At 38.7% G+C, this 24,310-nt stretch overlaps 2 protein-coding genes across 2 annotated transcripts in view; one reads left to right on the top strand and one right to left on the bottom strand.

Moving 5' to 3' along the window:
* Positions 1-24,310, bottom strand: part of LOC124168746 (whirlin) — a 521,564-nt gene that overhangs the window by 488,967 nt on the left and 8,287 nt on the right. The gene's annotated exons all lie outside the window — the stretch shown is intronic.
* On the top strand, positions 17,401-19,986 carry LOC124169855 (piggyBac transposable element-derived protein 2-like). Its single transcript, XM_046548653.1, has 2 exons — positions 17,401-17,529; positions 17,915-19,986. Exon 2 carries the CDS (start codon positions 17,918-17,920, stop codon positions 19,730-19,732), a length of 1,815 nt encoding a protein of 604 aa, XP_046404609.1. The 5' UTR covers positions 17,401-17,529; positions 17,915-17,917; the 3' UTR covers positions 19,733-19,986.

Here is a 24,310-nt window from a genome sequence, read left to right on the forward strand (position 1 = left end):
AAGTATTCTCGCTTTCCGAAATATAACGGCACTCCGAGCATTCGACGCGAGATAAAAACGCGACGCCCCAGCGGAGAAGGAATAAAGAAATACATCGAATTCAAAGAGAAACCATTTCAGTGCGACGCAGGGCTCGCTTTTGAAACGGTTGAAATTGGTTCGCCGCTCATTTCTAGTGGAAAAGTCATTTGGAAGACATTTTAATATGTAAATGAGGAACAAAATGGACTCTAGTTTTGCGCCGTGGAATGGTTAAATAAATATACTTCAGTAATGATCATCAATTGTCAATTGTAAAGACAATGTCAAAGACATACAATTTCCTTGTAAAGACTCAAACTTTCTCTAAAAAATGCACAGGTGAAGGTGCAATGATGTACACAGAGGATTAAAATGTCATTGACGGAGAGTAAGTAAATATTCAGAGTGTCAATGCCTTGCCTGGAACAAGGTGGTGTCATTGGGTTACGCTGGGATAGTTTTAATAGAGTGCTCATTAAGGTGTGATTGAATATTATGTTCACTTAACTAACCGTGCATAGCCATCACTCCAGTAATAATCAAATTTAGCACTTCGTAAGCAAGATAGGTAACGCCTTCAATTACCGGCAAATAATTCATTTACGTATACGCAACCGTGCCCTGTCTATTATAATGAATTAATTCAAACCATCAGCCGGGAAAGACCATCTTAAGTCAATACTATCATCACTGATGCCGTGGATAAAGAACATGCTTTTCGTAACGAGGGAATTTCACATTTTGGATAGTGTAACTCAATGGCCGTAATAATACATGAATGCTATTTTGCCGTTTAAGGTAGTTTCGAAAGGACTACTTTGCACATAAAAACGGCCTGACTCTTTTTATATCTTAGACTTCAATCCTCAATTCACAATATGGTCTACTCCCTTCCATTTCATCTGTAAATCCTATTCTCTTCCCTCCCCTCCCCCGTTCACCTTACATCCTTCCCACCAAACCTGTTTTCAACATCCCCTCCCCGCTCAAAAATTGCACCATCTACACCTTCTGTATCACGTTTAGAAGCATTCTTTCCTCGCCCACCATGCCCAGCACTTCGTTGTTCCTCCTCCTCTCCATTCTTCTCCGTGGGTATATCTTGAATCCCTCCAGTATTATTTTCTCAGCTTCCTTCCAAGTGTCCGCACCGTAGAGCGCTACTTTCCAAATCATACTCACCACTGCAAAGGCTCTAGTGCTGCCAAATAAACTCTAAACCTTTAACTTTTTTTATATCGTTCCCCATCATTTATGGAATAACATTGGTCACAATTTTTATTTAACAGGAACCTCCAATTTCGATTTTATTGAAGCACATGCGACGAATGCATTGTGCTAATTGCTAGTAAGGAGCAAATGAACTTGGAAGCAATGAGTTGCGCAATAAGAGAAAAGCAGTGATGAGGGACTAGTCATATCACTTGTACGTATAGTGCTTCCCTCCCAGCTGTCCAAAGAAGGCCTCTCCCGTACGAGTACGCGAGCGGGCTTCCTCAGCCAGGGGCGCTCTGTTGGCTTCACACCCGATTATACATAACGTTCACTTCACTCCGCACCTCAAAACTAGAGTAGCCAACGCTGTAACGCAAAACGAACCGAGTCTCGGGAAAACCGCAAAAATAATTTTCCTTGAATTTGTAAGGAAATATTCTTAACGCGGACACGAAAGAGGTAATTCATTATTTTAGTGGATTTCCTCGTCTGACGGAGTCATAGCTACATGAATTTCATGGTCTGAAATTTGCTGAATATTTTTCATGTTAGAAAAAATTATACTTTTAACTCGAAGGGACATTATTAGTTTAAAGTCATAGAGCACTATTTAATAGAGTTATGTTGTTTAGTAATAATGTTTTTGTTTAGTAATAATGTTGTAGAGTAATAATGTTTTTAATTTAAGAAAAGTTTCTTAAAACCTCCCATTAAATGGGATCTCCTCTAACATTAACTAAATGCTCTGGGCGCCTAATTTGGGCCACCTATACTGGGAAACTATTCTGGGCTTCATCTAAAATCAATTTTACAACTCCTGGTTTAAGTAAATCACTTTTTCACTGCAACATTCATCCTTTGAAGAAAGTTACGCCTCTAATATGCTATTCGAATACTTATATATATAATATATTATGTACAAAATAATATATATTCAGACTCGCATTTCAAAAATGATTGCTGTCATACAAAAAACATCCGCTAAAGACATCCGGTGTCTTTGGAGGGTTCGGCCCACCCCCGAAATTTTCCCCTAGTGCCTGCGTCTACCTGCTTCACACCCGCAAAGGAGACCACTATCCTATGACGCTCCAATTTCCGATATTGTAACATTTCATGACTTCTGCCAATAACTAACGGTTAATTTAATTTTCACCATTATTTAAACTAAATATGCCTATCGCTGGTTGATAAAAACGTCTGATGCGAGCGAATCGACAACGAAAAATTCGTAGAGGCAATTCATACATCTCCAACAAAACTTTTTCGGTGGAGATATATATAAACGCTTAGAAAAAAAGAATTAATATATAATGCCTTCAGTTTTGAGCTAAGGCTTATTCCAAAAATACGACACCATTGTATTGCCTTTGTCGTTTGACTTGCGTATGTAGACATTATTTTAGCATGATTTGAATTATCCAACGCCTAAGGCAGAAAGGAGCTGGGCTGTCACTCTTAAATTTAAATATAACCCATGTTAGTGCATGCTTTATAACGTTTCTAAACGTCATATATATCATACTTCGATCCTAAAATTTTATGCTCTAAGGGTTGATACAAGTTTACACATTCTCCAACTCAGTTTTTATAATATTGAACGAAGAATGTATGTTTAAATTGAATTTATTACGTCAGAAAACTAGAACAAAGGAACAATTAAAATTTTGACGGATATGCTTTAAACAAGCATCTCGATAAACAGTGATAAGAAACGATGAAATAAGAGTAGGTCTATAAATAAAGTACTTCACTTCGTCTCCGTTTGGTACATGTAAATGTTCCTCCTCGATATTTAATTGAAATGCCGTAAATTTCTTCGGCTGCCTCGATTCGTATGCACTGTTGGCTCGCGAGTGGAAGACTCGTGGCTTGGCTAAAAAAAGACAGCCCGGCAAACCCGGAACAAGTGCCCCTGGGCTCTCATCCAACAAATTGACGATATCTATCTTCTAAAAAATCTATTTAGAAAGAAAATTCACATGTTCGAATCGGAGATGAACTGATGTATTTTAATTAGAGATCTAATCATCAAAAAATAAATCTGATAATTAATTATATAGAGGTCAAGAAGACTTAATCGTGCATTGCTAAGAAAGGTAAGATATCATAGGAAAGGACTTAGTTTTATAAAATGTAAGCGAATTCGTAAATAGATATGTTAAAGTGTGTAGATGTACTGTGTCCCTGGAATTTTAAATAAGTCATGCATGGTAAAATGGGCCTGGCGGTGCAGAATGCGAATAATTCACGCATATATTTGCAGTTCTCATCATAATTCTGACCGAAAACGTTCTCTCGCATTGTACTCAAATGAATGCTCTCGCAATGTCTTAAAATGCTACGCCCCACACACGGATTCCATTTTGAACAGTTTTATGAAAAGAACCTGCCTCAACCGAAGAAACCTAGGGCATTTTAGGTTTACTCAATTTTCGAAAAATTCCTAAAAATGTCTTACGTCGTAATCGTCTTCGCCCGCCAACATTAACTGCGGCGTAGACTGTTTGAACAATGGAGAATATAATTCTTTAAGAGCACCCCGGATAACGTCATATTCGATCTCCACTGTATTTCCAGGTCGGACAGAAGCGATGAATTAGGAGATATTTTCTGCCGAACGGATAAATATGGAAATTCGGTTATCCCCCGAACCGTAAAGGACTTAAATAAATGCTAGTCGCAATTCCGTTTAAAGCATTTCCTTTTTTATGCGGAAACGGCTGGTGTTCTAACCTCCCCTGCCACACGTCTTCTTAGGCGGTTTGTGGTGTATTATGTAGATGTAGAAATTACAATAAGGAGAGTGAAGACCAAAATTTAGCCTCCATGAAAGAAGTACGCTTTCAAAGACAAGTATATTCCTAGCTAGTAAGCACAAATTGATGGTCTAGTGAATATATGAAAATCTTCATGGTGCGAGATGGCCCAGAGGGGGCCTTTAGCCCCTTACATTACGGCGTGATCATTCGCCAGTTGTCTTATGCCCCGTTTACACCACGATCGTCGCGACGTTGATCGCGACTACTGCACGTCTACACGTCTAAAAGTTACCATCGTAACTCAGTGCTGCCCTCGTTGTGGAACTGTGTCAGATAACAACTGACGACGACACTGCGTGAGAAAATTGAAATCCTGGAAATTAAGAAGCAAAAGAATATTAATGTTTTCATGTGCTAAAACTGAAGCTAGACCGAACTGTCGGTAAAACGTTAAAGAATATAGGTTTCTTTATGGGAATCTGTCCAAAGTTTAGCAATATTCGTGCGGTAAAGACAGTAGATATGTCTCCTTGCTACGTTCCAAATTGGAATATTTTGCTAACTGGTCACTTTATTATAATATCGACTCCATCCGGATTGAACGTGTCCAAAATAAATTTTTCAAATTAAATAATTGCGATTTATTAATCTCTTTGTCTGATTACATCACTTCATATATTCTTTCCCTAGTTAATTTGAAAACTCTTGCACGACCAAGGATCCTCCAACAAAGGCATATTCCTCTACAAAATTATCAATTAATATTTAGATTGTTCCAATCTCCTTTATTAGTAACTTTTAATGGATCCCGTCATAGCTATATAAATCCTCACCTGCTTGTTTTTAATTACCATAGAGCAAATTATGTCTTCAACTCCCACCTATGATGAGATAAAACTAAAACTAGTCACAACAGTCCGTGAAGTCTTTAAGAAACTAGATTCTTCGAGAGAATATGTCAAAACATTCAAGAATATTCACGCATTAAAGACAGTACATATTGCTGTTATAATTTAACTAGAAAAGGCTTAGATTTCGGCTTGATTCGGCACAAGTATTGATATCTCCATGTCCTCATCTAAATGTTATGGTTATTTCTGGCGAATTTTATTGTGAAATCCTGTATACAATGATTTAATTGGTTAACATTTTGTGCATGTTTGTTATTTTCCATCATCTGTGAATTATAATGTAAGGATACATGGTTATGGGTTAACCTGTAAATAACGAAATGCATAAAACTGGTATAGTACAGAATATCCGATATCATTTGGTAAATAGAACATCAGAAAAAACTTTCCCCTAACGTCCTTCCATTGCCTGCTGAATAATGTCTTCAATCGTTGCCATATATCTTTGATATATTAGAGTTATTTATGAAATATCAATTACTGTATCAAGATTGCAACGGCGCGAAAGAATCGTATATGCATCGATCTTCATTTCGATCTCTTTTTTTCTTGGCACACTAGCGCTAACCATCGTAAGTTCGGCAGTGTTAGGTACTAAGGCCTACGATGGTAACTCTGCGCGTCTACACGACGTTTTGAGGTTACGATCGTACGGATCAACGTCGCGACGATCGTGGTGTAAACGGGGCATTATCTCTACGAAACTGGTTGCCAAGCAACGTGGAGGGTGAGATCTTGCTGCGTGATCACGGGACCGTGTCACGCAGCAGTTAACCCCTCGGCAAACTTGCACGCAAGGAGACTGCGTCGCGAGATGCCTGACCACAAAGTTCCGCGCAGCTATCACATCAATGTGCTGAAATGTACGAAACGGTAACCAATTTAAACCAAAGTACTTTACATATTGGTCCTACTTATTAGAATTTTGACGAGCTTTGGTATTTGAGTAGATAGAAATTTTCGGTTATACCAAAATATTAAAATTTTGTCCCGATATTCTGGAAATCTTGTAACCTGGAAAGCTTAATGAATATTATGCACGATATTAATCATGGTCTGAAAAAAAAGAAAAACGACCCTGTTAGACAAAACACCTTGTTCCATAATACTAGTAATGTCTAAACGCATCGGCAGGAGCAGGGTCAAACTTTTCGATCATTTTTCGAGTATAAATTCCATGTCTAAAAACTTCTGCACGGAATCAGTCATACATTTTAAAGGTTAAACCTTGGAAATGAACCTGAATTAGTAGATAAGACGAAGCAAGACTCTTCCTCCAGTCTATTCGCCGGGAAAACCTCAGATCCTCCAGTGACGATATAGCTCTCTGAAATGGAGGCTAATTTAGACGCGCATTTGGATTACACCGATAGCCTCAAGTGAGCTCATTCTCATACTAGATAGTGCCCACTAGTGTATTCCAAGGTACCTATTTCTATTACGCATAGAAGGAACAGGGCTATTCCCCTGACCCGTCAAAGTTTTCACCGTACAGCGCTAAACTCCAGAGCAAACTTTTGACTAGCCTTTTCTTCAAATTCTTACGTAACGATCTTCTAATTCACCCTTTTCTGTTCATTAACGCCTTCTTTGCAAATGTAGTTCTCTTTCTGATGTGTAAGCTATCTTCTAAATTATTTCTACTGTATAGATACCTTTTTCTCAACTTATTTGCAACCAAACTCTACAAATGAGGTACCAAAATGCACAGAATTTATCAAAGAACATGCGACGGCATATTTTTCTTCCTAAATATTGCTATTGTTTCCTTAAATTTGTTTTTAAATAATTTCAAAAAAAAACAACAAAAAAACGGTAGATATTCCTGACGTTAACGGCGCACAAACTGATACATTTGTTCAATCGCAACAATATCTCGCATTCTTTAAACAACTTTTATCAAAATGCGGCTGATTCCACATTCAAGTCTCCTGTTGATACGTAAGTATGAGTCATCACGTGCGTTTAACAGAGGATAGTGTATTTACTTCCAATGTTGTGTTTAAAGAGGTCCTCTGACCTCAATTTGTGCATGAACATTCCAATTAAATTTGTACATAAGACCCTGCCTTTTTTTCTACATTTTAAAATTAGAAACGCGCCTATCCCTCTGTGGACCTGCATTGAAAAGAGCGGGGGAAGCCCGCTGGGAGCGGGCGCATCACGCACGTTTATAATAAAAATAGATCTCACGCATTGCATTCTATTTGCTAACCTCGCGATGATTCTTTCAAATATTCAACTGTACTCATGACCGAGGTAATCGGAATTCAAAGAAAAGATTAATGGTGCGAACACTCATTTGCAATTGTCTACCTTGGCCAGCTGAATCCTCAACTCATGACAGTGTGCTGGAAGTGCGTGCATAAGCGATCCGCTCAGGGATGAAACCGGCAAGTATCGCATTCCTCTTGTTTATTTTTCGCTTGCGCTGGCCATCGCCCGAGAGAGCGGAGTAGACAAACGGATATTGAGCGCCCCGCGAGGGCAAACCACGGAAATGAAAACGGGGACGGAGTGTGGTCCATCCACCTGCGTTTACCGGCCCTTCTGTCCACGAACGCAGAATGTCATTCCACCCGAAAGCGAGCGCAAAAATTAAAAAGGTAAGTGTTGAACTAAGGACATTACGTATTTGCAAAGTGCGTCAACCATTCTACGGGAGAGCATAATGCATTTTAAATACGGTAAATATGGGTGTTCGTGATACGGTAACGTAAGAGTGTAACGCAGCGGGAGGAGCTGAGGGGTGAATGTATTTGTCGCCAACCAACCACCCCCTCAATGAATAATATTATCTGAGCTACATTTACACACAACTGCTATTTTTTGTCACTGTTGCTTTTACTTGTATAAGTTTGTAATAATCAAAGAGTGTATATGCATGAACAATGTTTGTTGGCGATGAAATGGCTGCGGCGTTGGCGGGTGCGAAGAGGCCACTTCTGTCACGTCCTGTCCACCGACCCAAGGGCAAACACGAGCGGCTAAAATTATGGCAAACTCTGATCCCTACCTTTCATTGTGTCATTTGTATAATCAAGAGTGTACTGCGAGTGGGAGAGTGCTTTTACTACAGTACAATTGCAGCATTGAATCTGCAGTATTTATGAATGAGAGTTTTGTTTTTCTCATATTAGTCGTTGAACGAAGAGTCCTTAGGCATTGGTTCTAATTATACCATTCTTAATTCATTCCATTATAAACTCAGCCTACCAAGCTTCGATCAGAATCCATTTTCGTTAATACACTGCTATTTTATCGCCCAATTTAAAGTTCCTAGGAGTTAACTTTTCTCAAATAAAAGTAGTAATCGGCACTTTTATAAATGTTACGCGTATTCCATCACCTGGCAGTAATTGGTATAACTGGCATGTAAAGGAAAAATATAGTGTAGGTGTTGTTTGGCTGTAATGGGATTTAGAAGTGCATGCCCTCAACACAATTAGAAGTGGTAATACAGCTCACGCTCCTCACTACTCTCACCACGTCCTCTGACGGCTCAATACACATTCTCCTCCTCCCAAGTGACGGTTGCCCAGTCAACCGAAAAACCCGTTTCGGAGATAAAATTCCTATTTTAATCGGCTATTAAATTAAAAATTATGATGCTGCAGAGAAATGTGACGATCAAATGGATCGATTCAAGAGATAAATGAGGAAGTGCTAAAGAGAGTGGGAGAGAAGAGAAGTCTCGTAAAAAAAACTTAATGAAAAGACGAAACAATTTAATTGGCTACATCTTGAGACGTTTTGGCTTCATGAAGACCATCATCGAGGGATAAGTGGATGGCGAGATCGGATAAGGAAGACCACGAACGCAATGCATAGAACAAGTGAAGACGAAAGTGGAAGAGAAGTAAATAATGTGGATGGATTAGCTATTGGGAGAACTGAGAGTAGAGTTGCGAAATCATTCATAAGGATAAAAATTAAGTAAATAAAAAGAGAGAGACGACAGACTGAGCTACAGGATGTGATCACTCAATGCGCATTTGGTAATGTTCGGATGAAGTTAATTGCGATCAGTAAGCAGTGAATAAGCTCATAGTGAGGTCAATTAAGATGGCTTTATCCTTATCAATGAAATCTAACATAAAGTCTCGTCCAGTAGCGATTCGAAAACGAAACATTTTTCAGAATCGAACAGTTTTCCAAGAGATATCCACTTATGATATCCGTTTTAATCATATTGTTTTCCTTCCAGTTGATTTTTCATCGATCTTATTGAATCAATGCCCTACAGTGACAACTAAAGCTAAAATCAGAGTCATCGCTTTTTATGAATTCGAGTATTGGAATTATTCAGACACGTAAACAGTGATCAATTTTCATTTCCTTACCCTCGCAGCTGATTTTTCCTAACGTGAATTTTTAAGAGATAAAATTTTGCTGCAGTTATTACTTAATAGTTATGATGTGCATATTTGCATGTGATCGAGAGATTATTTGAACGAAGAAGTGAAGATTTTATCGTGTTTTATAGCTCTTCATCGTATTTCACAATCTCAAGTCTATTTAGCAAAATTACTCTAGTACACTGTATATTCTCGCCTTGCCCTAAGGATTGTTGATCAGTGATTATGATGAATCAGGTCACACACTGACTTACAGTAGGTCACACACAGAAAATAAATTGCACAATTTATTCATAGAATGGCAATAATTTTGGATAGCTCTTCACGAATAGATGTCAAGATAAATAATTCTAACCTTACTAATTATCTTCTCAACATCCCATGGTCATTGGGCTTAACAGTTTTATACACAGGTATTTTTATTCAATATGAATTCAGAGATATCACCCCAGACCAAATTGCTTTTCCAAAGTCAACAGAGCTCATAAGTTTCTTGCTCTGAATTGAGAGTTAGAAATCACATCCCTATATTGTCATCGAGAGGTTTGCTCAACTAAAATTTGGTTAAAGTATGCGAGATTCATATTTCAATGTACACCATGTTAAATTACTCACGGAACCATTGGAAATTGAGCGGTGCCAGACGACTTAGCAGCGAAATACGCTACTCGTCGATTTTGAAGGAGCAAGCGTAGAAAGAGGATTGTATGCGCTGGTACACGAGTTCAAATTAGTCGCTCCTAATTCCATTACCTCACATTCTCAGTGAGCTATTTGAAAGTTGCCACGACTTCCCAAGGAAATCTCTTCAACGAGAGTCGTTCCCACGCAATTATTATCTTCTAGGCCGCTTTTATTAACCTTACTTTCGCCTCTGCTTAGCTCTGACCATTTGAAATCGTTTTCCATTACTCACCAAAGTTCCGAATATTAAATTTACTTCGTTTGGCGAAATGGAAAAAAGGTTTGTATTTTGGTGATTTCTTCACTGAAGTGGAATGACGCACTTATTTATGGAATGGAGAAGTCTGCGTCAGCCATATTTGTCAGTGACGAGTGGGAATATGTGAAAGGGGTGTTGGCTATTCCATTTTAGTAATAGTCTAAATCTTTCGAAAAGATTCGAAAGCGACTTCATTCTCCTGAATAAATATTCAGGAATTAGATGAAGGACTGCAAAAGCTACCCTAGGACAGATATTGGCAGCGACCATAAGTTAACAATGATAAAATGCCACCTAAAATAATAAAAAATGAAGAGATCAGGGAAAAACACCTTGTGGGGTATTATTATGCTGATATAGGAGGCAGAGGTAGAAAAAATTGATATGCAAATGTGAATAATGTAATCCTACGGTTGTTAAAACTCGGGTAATTAGAAGCAATCGGTACATTTCAAACGCCAGAGAGTCATAGGAACACATAATTAATATAATTGTGACGATTCGTCCGATTTTAATTTGAAAATTTTACATATATTTGACGAGGGTAAAAGAACTGGATTTTGTAGAAAATTTTGAAACAGGAGTGTGTTCCTAATTATTTGGAGAAAGTCTGGTTAATAAGGTAGTCTCCCCTCCTGCTCCCCCCAAAAACTTTGTCCAAAGACCCTAACTAAACCTCAGTCGCACAAATGAGTCCCCAACCTTACCCCCCCAACCCCCGATTCCTACTTCTATATTTGACCCCACCTACACCTCCCAGCCATACACATGTATATCAAGCTTGCTGCTCCGCAGTTTAACAGCTCACATTGATGTGAAAACATTGAAACCGGTTGAGCAAATTAAAAAGATTGGAAAATTATAATATCACAGCCGTTTGTATGATTGCTTTCGATGAATTTCCACGAAGTGTACCCGTCGAAAATGAATCTGACGAGAGAGTGAGCATTAGACCAAACGATAAGCAAGAACAGGGTAGGCAAATCGAGAGAGGTAGTCGGACGGGCAAGCTCAAAGAGGAGGAGGGGAGACGAGAAAGAGGGGTGGGGGCCAAAGGCAATGGGAAAGAGGAAAGGAGTTGCAAGCAGGCGGAGTGCTGAGGAGATGCGACAGAATGATTGAATATTTTTATTATGCTCTAGTTAAAACCTATGAGAGCAAAAAATAGAAAGTACAGGAAATGTTCTACTAAAAAGCATTTTAACAAAAATATAGCATTATGGAGATTACTGCTAGGCTAACAAGTAGTAGATATTTAGACAAAAAATGTAAAATATTCAATACTAATAACATTAAAATACAAGTTTTAACACAGACAGTAATTAACACACACATACATATACACATTTATGTAATGAGTTTTGATAGCATCACAACTTAACTTAAGATGATAACTTCAATGAGTTGAGGAGACTGAATTAAGCCCCAGACTTCAGTTAGGAGTACAGCCTTCTTTTATACGACTGAAGTGATTGTGACGTCTTTATATTTGGCGGTAGAGAGTTCCAGAATCTAGACGCAGTTGGATGAAAAGATTTGAAATATATATTGGTGCGGGCTTGAGGAATTTGAAGGTCAGAAGAGAGAGAGAGAGGCTGATCCGGAGGAGAGAACGATGGCATCCACGCCAAGAGCAATCCCACATCACGATAAATACGAAATAGTAAAGTAAATAGAGATGTCATGCAAAATTTAAAGAATTTAGCCATCATGCTTGTCAAATTATCCGTAAACGTTTCAATCTGTTTATTAGTACCCACATAGCAACGAACCTCTCAGAGATGTCTCACTATGGTCTCGAATACCGCGCATGTCTCAGAGATGTCTTGGAGATGTAATCGTGAGACGCTCAGGAATTTAAAAAAAATTTATTTAAACGCCATCAATGCCTTCCATATATATTTTCGGTGCAATTCTGCAGTTTTGATTATTAAAATCACGACATTTAATATGGGTTTTTTATTTTCAAAAGGTCATCCATCGCAAAATTTGTCGCTAAAAATGATCGAGAAAAGTAGGCCATAACTGTATAATTTGCATTTAATTATTTTCTGCCTAAATTTAAAGCATACCATAGTACAAAGTCTCATGAGACATCTCAGAGACTTATCTGAGACGTCTCATGAGAAATCTCAGGGACCATTTTTTTGGACATAGTGACATCTCAGAGAAGTCTCAGAGATGTCTCTGAAGCTCTCAGAATGTCTCCGAGACGTAACATGTGATATTCGAGACTTCTCAGAGACGTATCCGGGACGTATTTTTGCTATGTGGGTACATTTACGATATCCTGCATATTGGGACCAATCATTTCTTTGAATTAATTAAATTTACGTTATGCATATATCAGCGTTTCCATTTTTTATTGAAATGGCTTGCCAATGATTTATGTGCATGTGTCACCATTAAAATTTAGTTTATGAGGTAATATTAATTAAAGTAAAGGGTAGTAGGGTGAAAATATATGCCATTGTTAAATCCTAACGCAAGCGGGTCGCGCCGGTCGAAAAACATTGGAACAAGGACAGGTAAAGAAAGGTTGTCCACCCCCACCGTGACTCTCACAGCAATGTTAATATTTTAGCTCGTAAAAACAGCGTGATTAATTCATCAATGGCGCCGGTCGGCTCTCTTGAGCCAAAGGTTATCTTCGCCAAAGGGTTCGAATTCGGGCGAGTCTTCTTTCGTAGCGGCGCACTGAAACCCTTAATGTGTGGTTTGCTGGCCATGCCCCAGATGTCTCTGGCAAACCACAGGTGGCACGGGGATAGTGACTACCCGCGCCCGTAGCAAGAGTGTGTAAATTTCATTGTTGGCCGTCCTCAGTAATTGGGGGCACCAGCCTCTCAACCAACCAATCGAATTGATCTACGAACCGATCGCTATTGCTACTCTTGTGTAGTGGGGAGAGGGGCAGAATGTAACCTTCCATATCATTGATTTGCATTGCATTAATACTAGGGTCAGAGAAATTGCTTATTCAATGGCATCGTACAAATATTAACTAAATTTTAATTCATAAAAGTTCTGAGGTGATATCCAAGTATGGAGGTGTTTCGAAGCTTTACCTTGTGGAAAAATATATATTTATAAAATTACATAACCGGCAACTCTCAACAAAAACTCACCTTTTGCGGAGAATAGGCAGTAATTTTATAATATAATAGGTATCCTAGATTCATCAGCCTCCTGATAATCGTTATATTTTTATATTTCAGCGATAGATTCAAATCCATTTTGGAAGAGGCATTGCTTTCACTCCACGGCCGTTCGTTATTACGTATTATTTGCTTAAAATTGACACTATCGTGGAGTGTTTTTCAGAGAAAAAAGCTCACATACTTTTGTCAATGTATAAAATACTAAAATTATACCTGAGAATTTTTTTCTCGAAGGTATTTTTCGGTGTTTGTAACACATACAAATGTTGAAAAGGGTATACTCAATATTCCCAGACAATTTCCAGATGATAATGTATTATTATAAACAAGCAATGCATCACAAAAGCAAAATACGACCGTAAGAGCGGGGGCAGTGCTTCATCTTAAGCTCATTAAGTTAGCTTTAAAAATAGGAGTTCAGCAGCGTACCAAAATGTCCACTTATCCAGAACAGTAGTTGAATATATCGTTCTTATAGAAAATATAAAATCTCGCTTTGACGCTCGAAGGATAAGAGTGAACTTCTGTCATCAAATCAGCATGTAAGTAATGGGAACCAGGAAATTTTTCATATTTCCGTATTTATTTCTCATTTACTCAGACAACGAACGTATTCGAATTTCCAGCTTTTCCATAATAAGTTTAAAACTGTAAGTTTTTATGAACGAAGATTCAAAGCTAAGTCATAAGATAGATTTTAGCATGATCCACTTGCAAGTTAATGCGAGAATAAACGTGGCAATTCACCGCGAAACCACACCGTTGGTGCAAAGAGAGATGTCCTCTTGTAAAATTCGCACTCTCCCCACTTGGGTCATACATTCGCATAATTTCTCCGCGTTCCGCTAATACCGTTCAAGCAAAGTTCACGCACTTCAGACCTGTGCGACATTCAGTGAATAGTTTAACCAAGCCTTAAGTCATTGCGAAAACGGAGCGTAATTATTGCCCTTAGACTGGGAATGCGCGCACGTAGAACCCGAGCGGAACGAGCAAAGCGACGAACAAAAGAAGGTGGAGAGAGCGCACGCAGGACGACGGTGACCTCCATTCCGAGTCATTCGGAGATTCTTCCGAGCGGGCGCGCGCGAATTAGTGTCAAGTCCCTCTCTCTTGAAATCTGCTTTTGCCTCATGCCCACTTGCATCGCATCGTTCACGCTTTTTTCATTCCACCAATCTCTCATTAAGCAGCTTAAACTACACTCGAGACCAGAATCATGCCCAAGCCACTTCACTCCCAAGATGCACTCCTTAAAAATCCCACCTCCCCTCCCCCCGTTGCTTCGTAATATAATACAAGGTGTGCCCTGAGTATAGATTTTAAAAAAATTCACGTTTGCTTTGTTTTAAATGTTGCTATTCAGTCCTAAACAATTGTGGCATTTTTTAGTGAACCCCCACCCAAAATTTCTGGTAGCCCCCCAGAAATTCCTCCGAATTCCTCCGAACTTCCTCCGAACTTATCCGCAGAACTTCTCCCGCTAAGGACTTTTCGCGCTAAGGTTTTTCGCGCCAAGGCCCTTCGACTCGGATGCTCGGAGACTCTTAAGTCTCGGAAGTCTTGTCTCCGGACTCTGTTCTTCGACGCTACCCTACGACGCAGCCCTCCGACGCTAGCCCTCCGACGCCAAACCACCTGGAGATCAAGACTTCTATAGATAGTACGGCGGAGGAATACCTACTCGTTGGCAATCAAGGGGAAGTGGGTGCTGAGGCATAAGAATGCAGTTTGGAGTGAGAAGTACTCCACTTGTCCTATCACAATTCTCTCTCCCTCCAACACCTCATCCCACTATGTCTTTGCCCTCCATGAATTCCAATGACTTCCCTCTACCAGCTATCACCCCACTTGGTTATGTCTCCAACCCAGGAGAAATAGGAGAGAAAACCCGGCGGTACGCGGTTCTCCCCCAACCCCGGCTTGGATAATCTGCAGTGGTGCCAGTCAACAGGGACGCCTACCGGCAGATTTACACCGATGCAGCTAACTTGAACATCGCCCTATTACCCCTCCACTCCTTTGCAAATTCCCTCCCCTCCACCCTGACACGATTCGGAGGTCGGCAAGCTCTCTCTTGCTTCGGCGCTGGCGGAGGATAGATTGCTCGGCTGAGATGGGTGATTTCTGCAAAATCATACAGCTTATATTTATTCTTTGGCAATGTTTCCTATGACATGATTAGTTATCATCGTTGTTTTCTGTAATAATTCTGATTTTGAATATTTCTACTTCTAATAGATATTGATTGTGTCGGGGGCCTACGTTCTCAATCTGGAAGATTTAAAGACGTAACGCCACACAATAATAATTTTTGGCTAAATATTGCTCATAAGGTGAGTATTACATATTACCACAATTGAAAGGGAATTTTATGTGTGATAGTATTTGTTATATCATTTTCGGCTACAGACAAGTGTATCCACAAATGTATTTATTAAGTACAGGTCTGCAGTGCGTCCACTGTACAGCAATTGAAAAATCCCTCAGGTTTCCACGTCTTCCGCGGGACTTACTATTCTTTCCCATTGGAGTGCCATCCATCCAGTCCAATGGATAAGCATTATTGGCCAAATATTTTTCAAGGTGTAGATAGTACTGCTCACAAGAATAGTTGCCACCTCACTTTAGTGCAACGTGAAAATATTTGAGATATTGAAACTTGTCCACAGATGTAAATTAACCGTATTAGGTGAGGTTCTATAAAAGGTCTACATATCTTTAAAACTTGAACTCGTATTCACGCACATGAGGAGAAAACAGCACAGTATCACCGCATTCATATACAGGCCTTTACTAGTAATACCATGACGGACACTTATTATGGCATCTTGAAAGATGTCCATCAAAAATGTCCTCAGCATAACAGTATATTAAAGCCATAGAATCACCCAGAAATAAACTCCAGTGACCAAGAATAGAATCTCATAATCAAAATAATCTTTCCTCACTTTTTTCAAAATATTATTTGTGATTATTTAATCGTGAATAGTGAAAAATATCTAGAATGTGAAATTCTTTGAATGGGTTGTCATCAGAAGATTAGTTTCCTCTGAAGAAAATAAGATTCCTGGAAATTTTAAGAATAACAATATAATGGATGTTACTTCCTCCTATACTCTGGGTTCTTGCTTTTGGTGTATCGTGAGTGCTCAAAGCGTTGGGTTAAAAGAACAAACTCTTGTAGTTCCAAACACATTGATCAAACTTACAGCGACCAAGGCTTCAACGGGCAACCGGTATTTACTATGATTGAGAATGTATCGAATTAACTTTCCCATTGACCCTCTCATATTGAGAATTGCGGTTATATATAAAAACCTAAATCAATATAATTTTGATTAAACTGTGGAAAATCACATACGCTTGTGTGTTATTCTATAACCATGATGGCGAGATGGAAGCAATCGTAGAAAGGCAGCTGGAAGGAAAGAAGGCCCTGAATGAGTTCAATAGGACAGGTTATAAAGGATGAAAAAGAAGAGAAATACGTAGCTATGAAAAGGGTAGCGGATAGGAGAACGGAATGGAGAGATGCGTCAAAGCAATCTTAGGACTAATAATGATGAATATGATCAACTATATACGGAAGAGAGGAGAGGGTTTCTTGAGTATGAGATTGTGGGTGGGTAAGAAGGTGTGGAAGACAAAAATTTCTACAGCACAATCGAGGGAATAAAGTACAATAAGTCTTTCGCGTTCTTTTAAAGGTGACAGCCCGATCATTTCACCACCCAACCAAACTGCTTTTATTCTCTTTCCATCCCTTCACGGTTTTGATAGTTCAGTGTCCCAACGTGACGGAGCGATAAATTGACTGCCAGATTTGAGAAAGTTAGCAAAAAAATGCACTGATTTAAGTGATACTTCATTTCGGTAAAAAGGGACCTTAGGTAAAGTTAGTTTTAGTTTTAACCCTTTCCGGTCCAGTGAGTCCAAATGGAATCACGTCGCTTTCCTGCTTCGAGCATCAATTCAAATCCCCCGCGGACTCTATTTAGCGTTAGCGGCCGTAGTACATTGTGCCACCACCAGGTTTTATGACTCGCCGTTCAAGAATAAATACGATCTTCAGCTATTGATGAAGATTGCTGCACATGTGCTTGTGAGTATTCTTCGGAGTTCATCGGCGGAGTTTTACATGAATGAAAAACGGAGGTAAGTGCAGTATTTTGACCATAAAAATTAAGAGCTCTTTCGACATTGTTTGACATTGATTATAAGAGATTTTAAGCTTCTGCGAGAGGAAATGTCTTTGTAATTTTATATAATATAACATGATTCCATTTGGAATCAGTGGCCCAGATGTATGTGTTAAGTTTGACCGAGTTTGCAAAGCATCATTTTACTGAAAGTAAGCTCATTAGTTGAGATCCAACGAAATAGTTGGTATTTTAAATACGAATTAGAATTGACGGAACGTGTTAATTGAATATCTCATGAACGGAATTGTCTAATTGTTTTTTCAGTGTATTTATGTTTAGTAAAGCCACAGGGATTTTGGAAAATAGATTTTATTTTCACCGAATCATTTCCATTTCAGACGATGGCGACATCATTGACGACTAAGGAAATAGTGTACATTTTAGAAGGTGACATCTCTGATATTGACATCTCAGATGATGAAGACATCTCAGAGGAAAACCCGGATTGGCTTTTGAATAGAGAAGCAGTCGGACCTGACGTTATGAATACCGAGGTACAGGGTTTTCCGAACATCCCTGATGTCGGACTTGCTTTTGAAGTAAATAAGTGTAGTGATGATAGTGATGATGATGACATGCCTTTGGCACAACGTTATCCGCATCTAATGAACCAATCGCAGAGAAAAGTAAATAGGTCATTATGGACTTATGAAGACCTAGGTTATGTTGATTCCTCATGTGACTCTCAATTTTCACCACCTCCTGATGAAATTAGCACCCCATTTTCATATTTCAAGCTTTTTGTTGATAATGATATGATAAGTAATATTGTAGAGCAAACTAATCTCTATTCAGTGCAGGAAAAATGCCAAAATGTAAACACTAATGACAAAGAAATACATCAGCTCCTAGGAATTCATATGATTATGAGCATTGTCACAATGCCAAGTTACTCCATGTTCTGGAGTGAAAAGTCGCGATATGGTCAAATTGCAGATGTCATGTCTCGCAATAGATTCAAAACTTTGCGAGGTAATCTACATTTTAATAATAATGACAATATGTTGTCCCGTGATGATCCTGCTTACGATAAACTGTTCAAAATCCGGCCATTTTTAAATGCTCTAAGGAAAAACTTCCTGAAAGTGGAACCGGAAGAGCATAATTCAGTGGATGAATTTATGATTCCTTTGAAAGCTCATACAGCATTGAAGCAGTATATGAAAAGCAAACCACACAAGTGGGGAGTGAAGGTTTTTGCTCGTGCAGGGGTTAGCGGATTTGTGTATGATTTTGAAATTTATCTGGGCAAGCAAACTAATGTAAAAGAATCTGGTCTTGGAATCAGTGGTGATATTGTCATTCGGCTAGCAGAAAATATCCCTAAGCACAAAAATTTCAAATTATATTGTGATAACTGGTTTTCCTCGCCTAAACTATTCTCGCAACTAAGGAAAGATGGTATTTTAGCTGCAGGAACTATCCGTAGAAATAGGCTAGGGCAATGCACTTTGAAAAGTGACAAGGAGTTGAAAAAACAAGGGAGGGGTAGCTTTGATTATAGACTTGAGAAAAGTGAAAATACGTTTGTTTTGAAATGGCTGGACAATAAACCAGTGTATTTAATTTCCAACTTTGTTGGGGCTCATCCTGTGGAAAATGTTCGACGCTGGTCTGTAGCAGAAAAAAGGTACATAGACGTGCCACAGCCAAATATTGTTCGTGCGTACAATAAGCATATGGGAGGAGTCGATAAACAAGATATGCTTCTGGAACTTTACAGAACAAACCTCAAAGGGAAGCGTTATTACCTCAGGGTGATTTTTCACTTCATCGACCTCAGTGTTGTAAATGCTTGGCTGTTATACCGCAGACATTGTGAGCAATTGAAAGAAAAATATATGCCCTTGATTGAGTTCAAATTATCTGTAGCTCATGCATTACTCTACTTTGGTCCCAATATCTCTAATAAGAGAGGAAGACCATCTTCATCACCGAGTGTGGAGGGAAAAGGAGTGGCGAAAAGAACTTTTACACCACGGCCGGTGGCCGATGTTCGATTCGATGGGATTGATCATTGGCCTTTGCATGTAAATACTAAAAATAGATGTAAATTGTGCATAAAAAGTTATACGCGAGTGAAGTGCGAGAAATGCAACTTACCATTGTGCTTCTCCAACGAAAAAAACTGTTTCAAAACTTTTCATGTAAAATGATATATTTGTCCCCTGTATTTCATGTAAAAGGTAATATGTAATCTACATGAAGTTCAAAAATTTGTTTTATTAAATAAATTGATAATTTAACAATGTAATTTGTACATTATTTACAAATTTTATGTTGTTTTAAACCTGTATACTATTTAAATGAAACTTCAGTTAGAACGGAAATCATTGCTTTCAAAAAGGCCACTGATTCCATTTGGAATCAGGTCTGAAATTTTGTATTAATATATATTTGAACGCACTAAAGATTCTCCGCACATATATAACACTTTCAAAGTCATTTTAGTGCAGTAAATAAATTTTTTTGCTGCATATTCATTATTTGGACTGGAAAGGGTTAATCATGTCTTTATATTTGTAAAATTTAAACGTGGGACCAAGGCTAAGGAAGGACCAGGGGGTTCATTTCACTCTTTTTAGATCGAATTAAAACGTGGATTTAAAATTAATCTTTTTACTTATTTTAATATATTTAAGGTTCCTTCCATTTTTTATTGTATGCTCCAGCAGTGATTGTACACCATTTTCAGTGCCGGAAATACGCCGATTACAGGGAAATTCACCACAATATTTTTATGTCTTTTCTCCACACGAGCGGGAATGTCGCCTCCGTTTCAAAAGACGCGCATTTCATCGCCCCTTTCTTATTTCGGCTCTGCGTTTTGCGGTGCTTAATTTATTTTTGGGCCGCGTCGCGTTTTGTCATCCTCGAGCAGGGAGTGCAGGGCGGAGGGTGGATTTCCTTCCCTCGGAGGAGCCGACTCACTCACTCACACAATGGATTATTATTCATTTGTCGTCACCTCGTCGCGACGTCTTTAGAGCAAGGAAACAGCAGCTCCGCAATTGAGAAATTATACTCGGATGATTTACGTTTTAATGGAAAGAGGAGTTAACATTTTCAATTATTGCTTTACAGCCCTTCTTCCCGAATTCATTCCACGGATAGCACGCGGTATAATTCCCAGAGAGATTTGAGTCTGGTTTACATCAGACTGAATGTTATGATATATTATACGTCTGTTTATTATGTACGGATTAAAACCATTCAAATTCAAACGCTCGTGTAGTAAATGATTTGACGCTACATTAGGACCAAAGGTGACGAATTTTCGCTGCGAGTAGTAATTAGGCGTGTGGAAGAAGGTGTTGAGGAAACCATCGGTCAAATTTTACACGCAGTTCTAACTGACGGCGTGCGTTGCCAAGGTGAGCGGCCCACCATTATTTAAGTCCAAATAAGAATTGAAACACCAGCGTTAAGGTTTTCCTTGATATCAGACAAATACTTAGACCACTTATTTTTTATCAGAGCGCGACTCGGGTTTCAATGAATTATCATCACCTTCAGGCGCTAGTAAAAATAAGTGGTATAAGTAAATGTCTGATACCCAGAAAAACTTATAATGGAATACCACAAAGTAAATCAAGAATTGGAGACTTTTTTTACCAGCGTTAGGCTCGATCATTAGCTGATAGAAGAACAACTATTTCTCACTGTTCTTCATTAGTACGAAATATTGGTAGAAATTTACAACAGCATCAAGTAAGTTTCATCTGAGCGAAGAAGAGTAATTATATGATGGAGTGTTATAAAATTGGTAGCGGGTGGTACAATTCATAAAATCATGAAAAAATAAAGATACCACGTAAATTAAGAATGTCATAAGCAAGAAGACGTTATAGTTGAACCATAATTTGAATATTTGAATGACAAATAAGTGGCGATCGAGCGGCGACTCTTCTCTATTGCCTCCACGTGAATGCCAGGGAGGAGATACCTATCGCCAATTCACAAGGGGAAAGAACGGGGGCGAACGGCCTCAAAACAAGTGACGAGCGTTGAGCGGCACGAATGGAAGCGGAGGGAGAGGCACGCACAAATCGGTGGTGATATCCAATTCTCATATTCCCTGACTTTTCCCTGTCAATTTATCAAATTCCCTGAGCGAGAAAAATATTATTATTACTATTATTGGAGAATTTTATTTTTTCTTTATACAACTGCCTAAAACTCGGAAAATCTAAAAAGCGGAAACAAATTCAATAAAAACCATATTAATATCCTAACGAAAAATAAAATAAACCTGTATGTGATAAACCTGTCATTCAAAACGTTTCCGCTCCACGCCTACGTTCCTCAACGCTTCCCAAATAAACAATGGGGAAGATAAACGCCCAGATAGAAAATTCTGATGATCGAAGTAATTCTGAATGTCCCACGAATGGATGAGGCACATTTAATGCATGTAAGCGCATACTTTGAGTTTTATTTGATGAAATGGATGAAGCGAAATGTAAACGCATCGACATGAAAATAAGTAGACCTTCCAATCAAAGTTTCTCCCTGACTTCTACGAGAATTCCCTGAATTTTCCATAGCTCAAAATATTTCTTACAATTCCAGGTTTTCACTGACGCCCACCTACCTGCATCTTCATCTGCATGCCACTTCGCATTCCCCCTCTGGAGAGGAATGGCGGGGGGTGTTAGGACAATATAGGATGTCATGAAAAGTAAAAAAAAGAGGACATTCGAGCGAATTTAGTTCAAACGTCAAAAGATTCAACTCTGTCAGAGTGTCTCCAACATCTGCACGGTACAACAGTTAACTTGCGACATGTCCTCAACAAAAAAAAACACTACCACCGGTTTCCCAACCTATTGAAATGCTTGCAGACAGAGTTTGGTACGTATTTCTAATACTTTGTCAAGTTTAGGTGTTGTAATGTACACTCCATAGCTCTTACTCCGTTATCCATGTTTATTTTAATAATACCCTACTATTTTTCAAAATTTTGGAACTGCTTTTAAATTAACTAGGCTGGGAGCCGTAATAGACTCGTGGGCTACGCGCTAGGCTTAGATTGATTGAGCTATTAAAAAGCGAGCTTTCCGAGCGACATGGAAAATATGATTTCAAAGCCCTGCAAGGTTTCTAGGTCCAACCAAAACTATAATGTGAGAGAGATATTTTGGTGATTGGATAGGTATGATGAGTTTTTTTCCCTGCAGTAATAAAGGAATTGATTAAATTTAAAGGAATAGTCGTCGAATATCTCCAACGCGTATTTTTTTGGCTAACGGCTGGTGTCCTAACACCTCCTGCCACTCACCTCCTGAGGAGACTAGAAGGGTAATATTTAGATTTATATGAATACCTTATATTAATAGGCACAACACAGACTGAGGGAGAAGGAGTTAAAAAAGGATCCCAAGTTTTTTTCGGATATCAAGTGGATAACAAGTGATAATTTAGACTAAAAAAGCGTTAAATTATTGCGTAAGCAAATATAGCTCCTACCCTCACCCACCCCTATTTTAAAAAATAAGAATTTTTTGTACCCAAAAAGTAAGTAAACTCGCTGCCCAGACCCCCCAAGAAGTGGTCACATAATATTTAAACGTCTCAAAACTTAACATTTACGAAAAATACGTTGACCTCTTTTTAGTTAGAAAATAACTCCAGGACGGCAGTCAATAAGTCCGTGGAGAAGTTTACAGAGATCATTGCAAGTATCACTATAAACCTCTACACTACGTCTTAAAGAGTAGTTATATAATGAGTTATGTAAAGAGTAGTTATAGGAAATATAATGAACGTTGCATGAAAAGTCGTAAGGAACATAATTAATGTCATTAAGTGCCAATAAAAGCATAGTATCATAAATTTGAGCCCTTTTTCGATTAAGAGAGGAATTGATGGTTCATATTATTTAATAAAACCAAGTACATTTTCCCTTCAATGATTATTCAAAGAAATTCGACCAGTTTAGGCGTGAGAGAGCCAATGTCAAGGGAAAGTAATTACTTTAGGTTTGAGTAATTTTCTCTAATTGAGTACATGTTCCTAATACTTTGACAACTTTCGGTATTGTAATGTATGCTCCATAGCTCTTGCGACAGCGCCAAGATGCTAACGAGTGGTCGGAACCAAAATTCCAGGTCCAACGAAGCACCCGCCAGGACACCGTGCTTATCCGCCACAGCGCACATCTTATAGGAGTTGAAGATAGTCTACCCACAAGGATGTCAAACCCTCAGACGGCAGTAGTGCAATCTAGGTATTCCTTTCTCTTATCGGCTGGCTCTTGAGAGTTCATTGCTCTTCTATCCTGAAATGAATGTTGAAAGTGAACGAATTGATACATTATTCCGTGAATATTTCATTGGTCGGCTTTTAATGAAGACCAGGGAGGTAAGAAGATGGTAGAAATGCGATTTTTTTGGGTGTAAACATCGAACAATATCGCAATTCAACTTTTGCATCGATAATTGAATTACTGATGTGTGCAATAGCATGAAACTTCAAAAGACTCTTTTGAAAGTCTTCATCTACCACATATAAGGAGCACTTTTAGATATCTTAATATTTTTGTTTCTGCGAAGTCGTAAATGCGATACATCCGAACGGCAACCGTGAAAATGTGCTGATATGCCATTTCTAAACGCACTTTGCACTTTTTATTTTATGCAAATTGTTATATAGTCGAAAGAGCAGTTTTTAAGACATTCAAGTCTTCAAAATCAGGTGGCATAGTGTTTCAACGTATACTAGCCGCGATTGAA

The sequence above is a fragment of the Ischnura elegans genome, chromosome 12 (genome assembly GCF_921293095.1).
Source record: "Ischnura elegans chromosome 12, ioIscEleg1.1, whole genome shotgun sequence".
Taxonomy (NCBI): Eukaryota; Metazoa; Arthropoda; class Insecta; order Odonata; family Coenagrionidae; genus Ischnura; species Ischnura elegans.

What these genes read in the sequence shown, in the direction of transcription:
- LOC124169855 (XM_046548653.1), top strand. Translation starts at nt 17,918, where the DNA reads ATGGCGACATCATTGACGACTAAGGAAATAGTGTACATTTTAGAAGGT.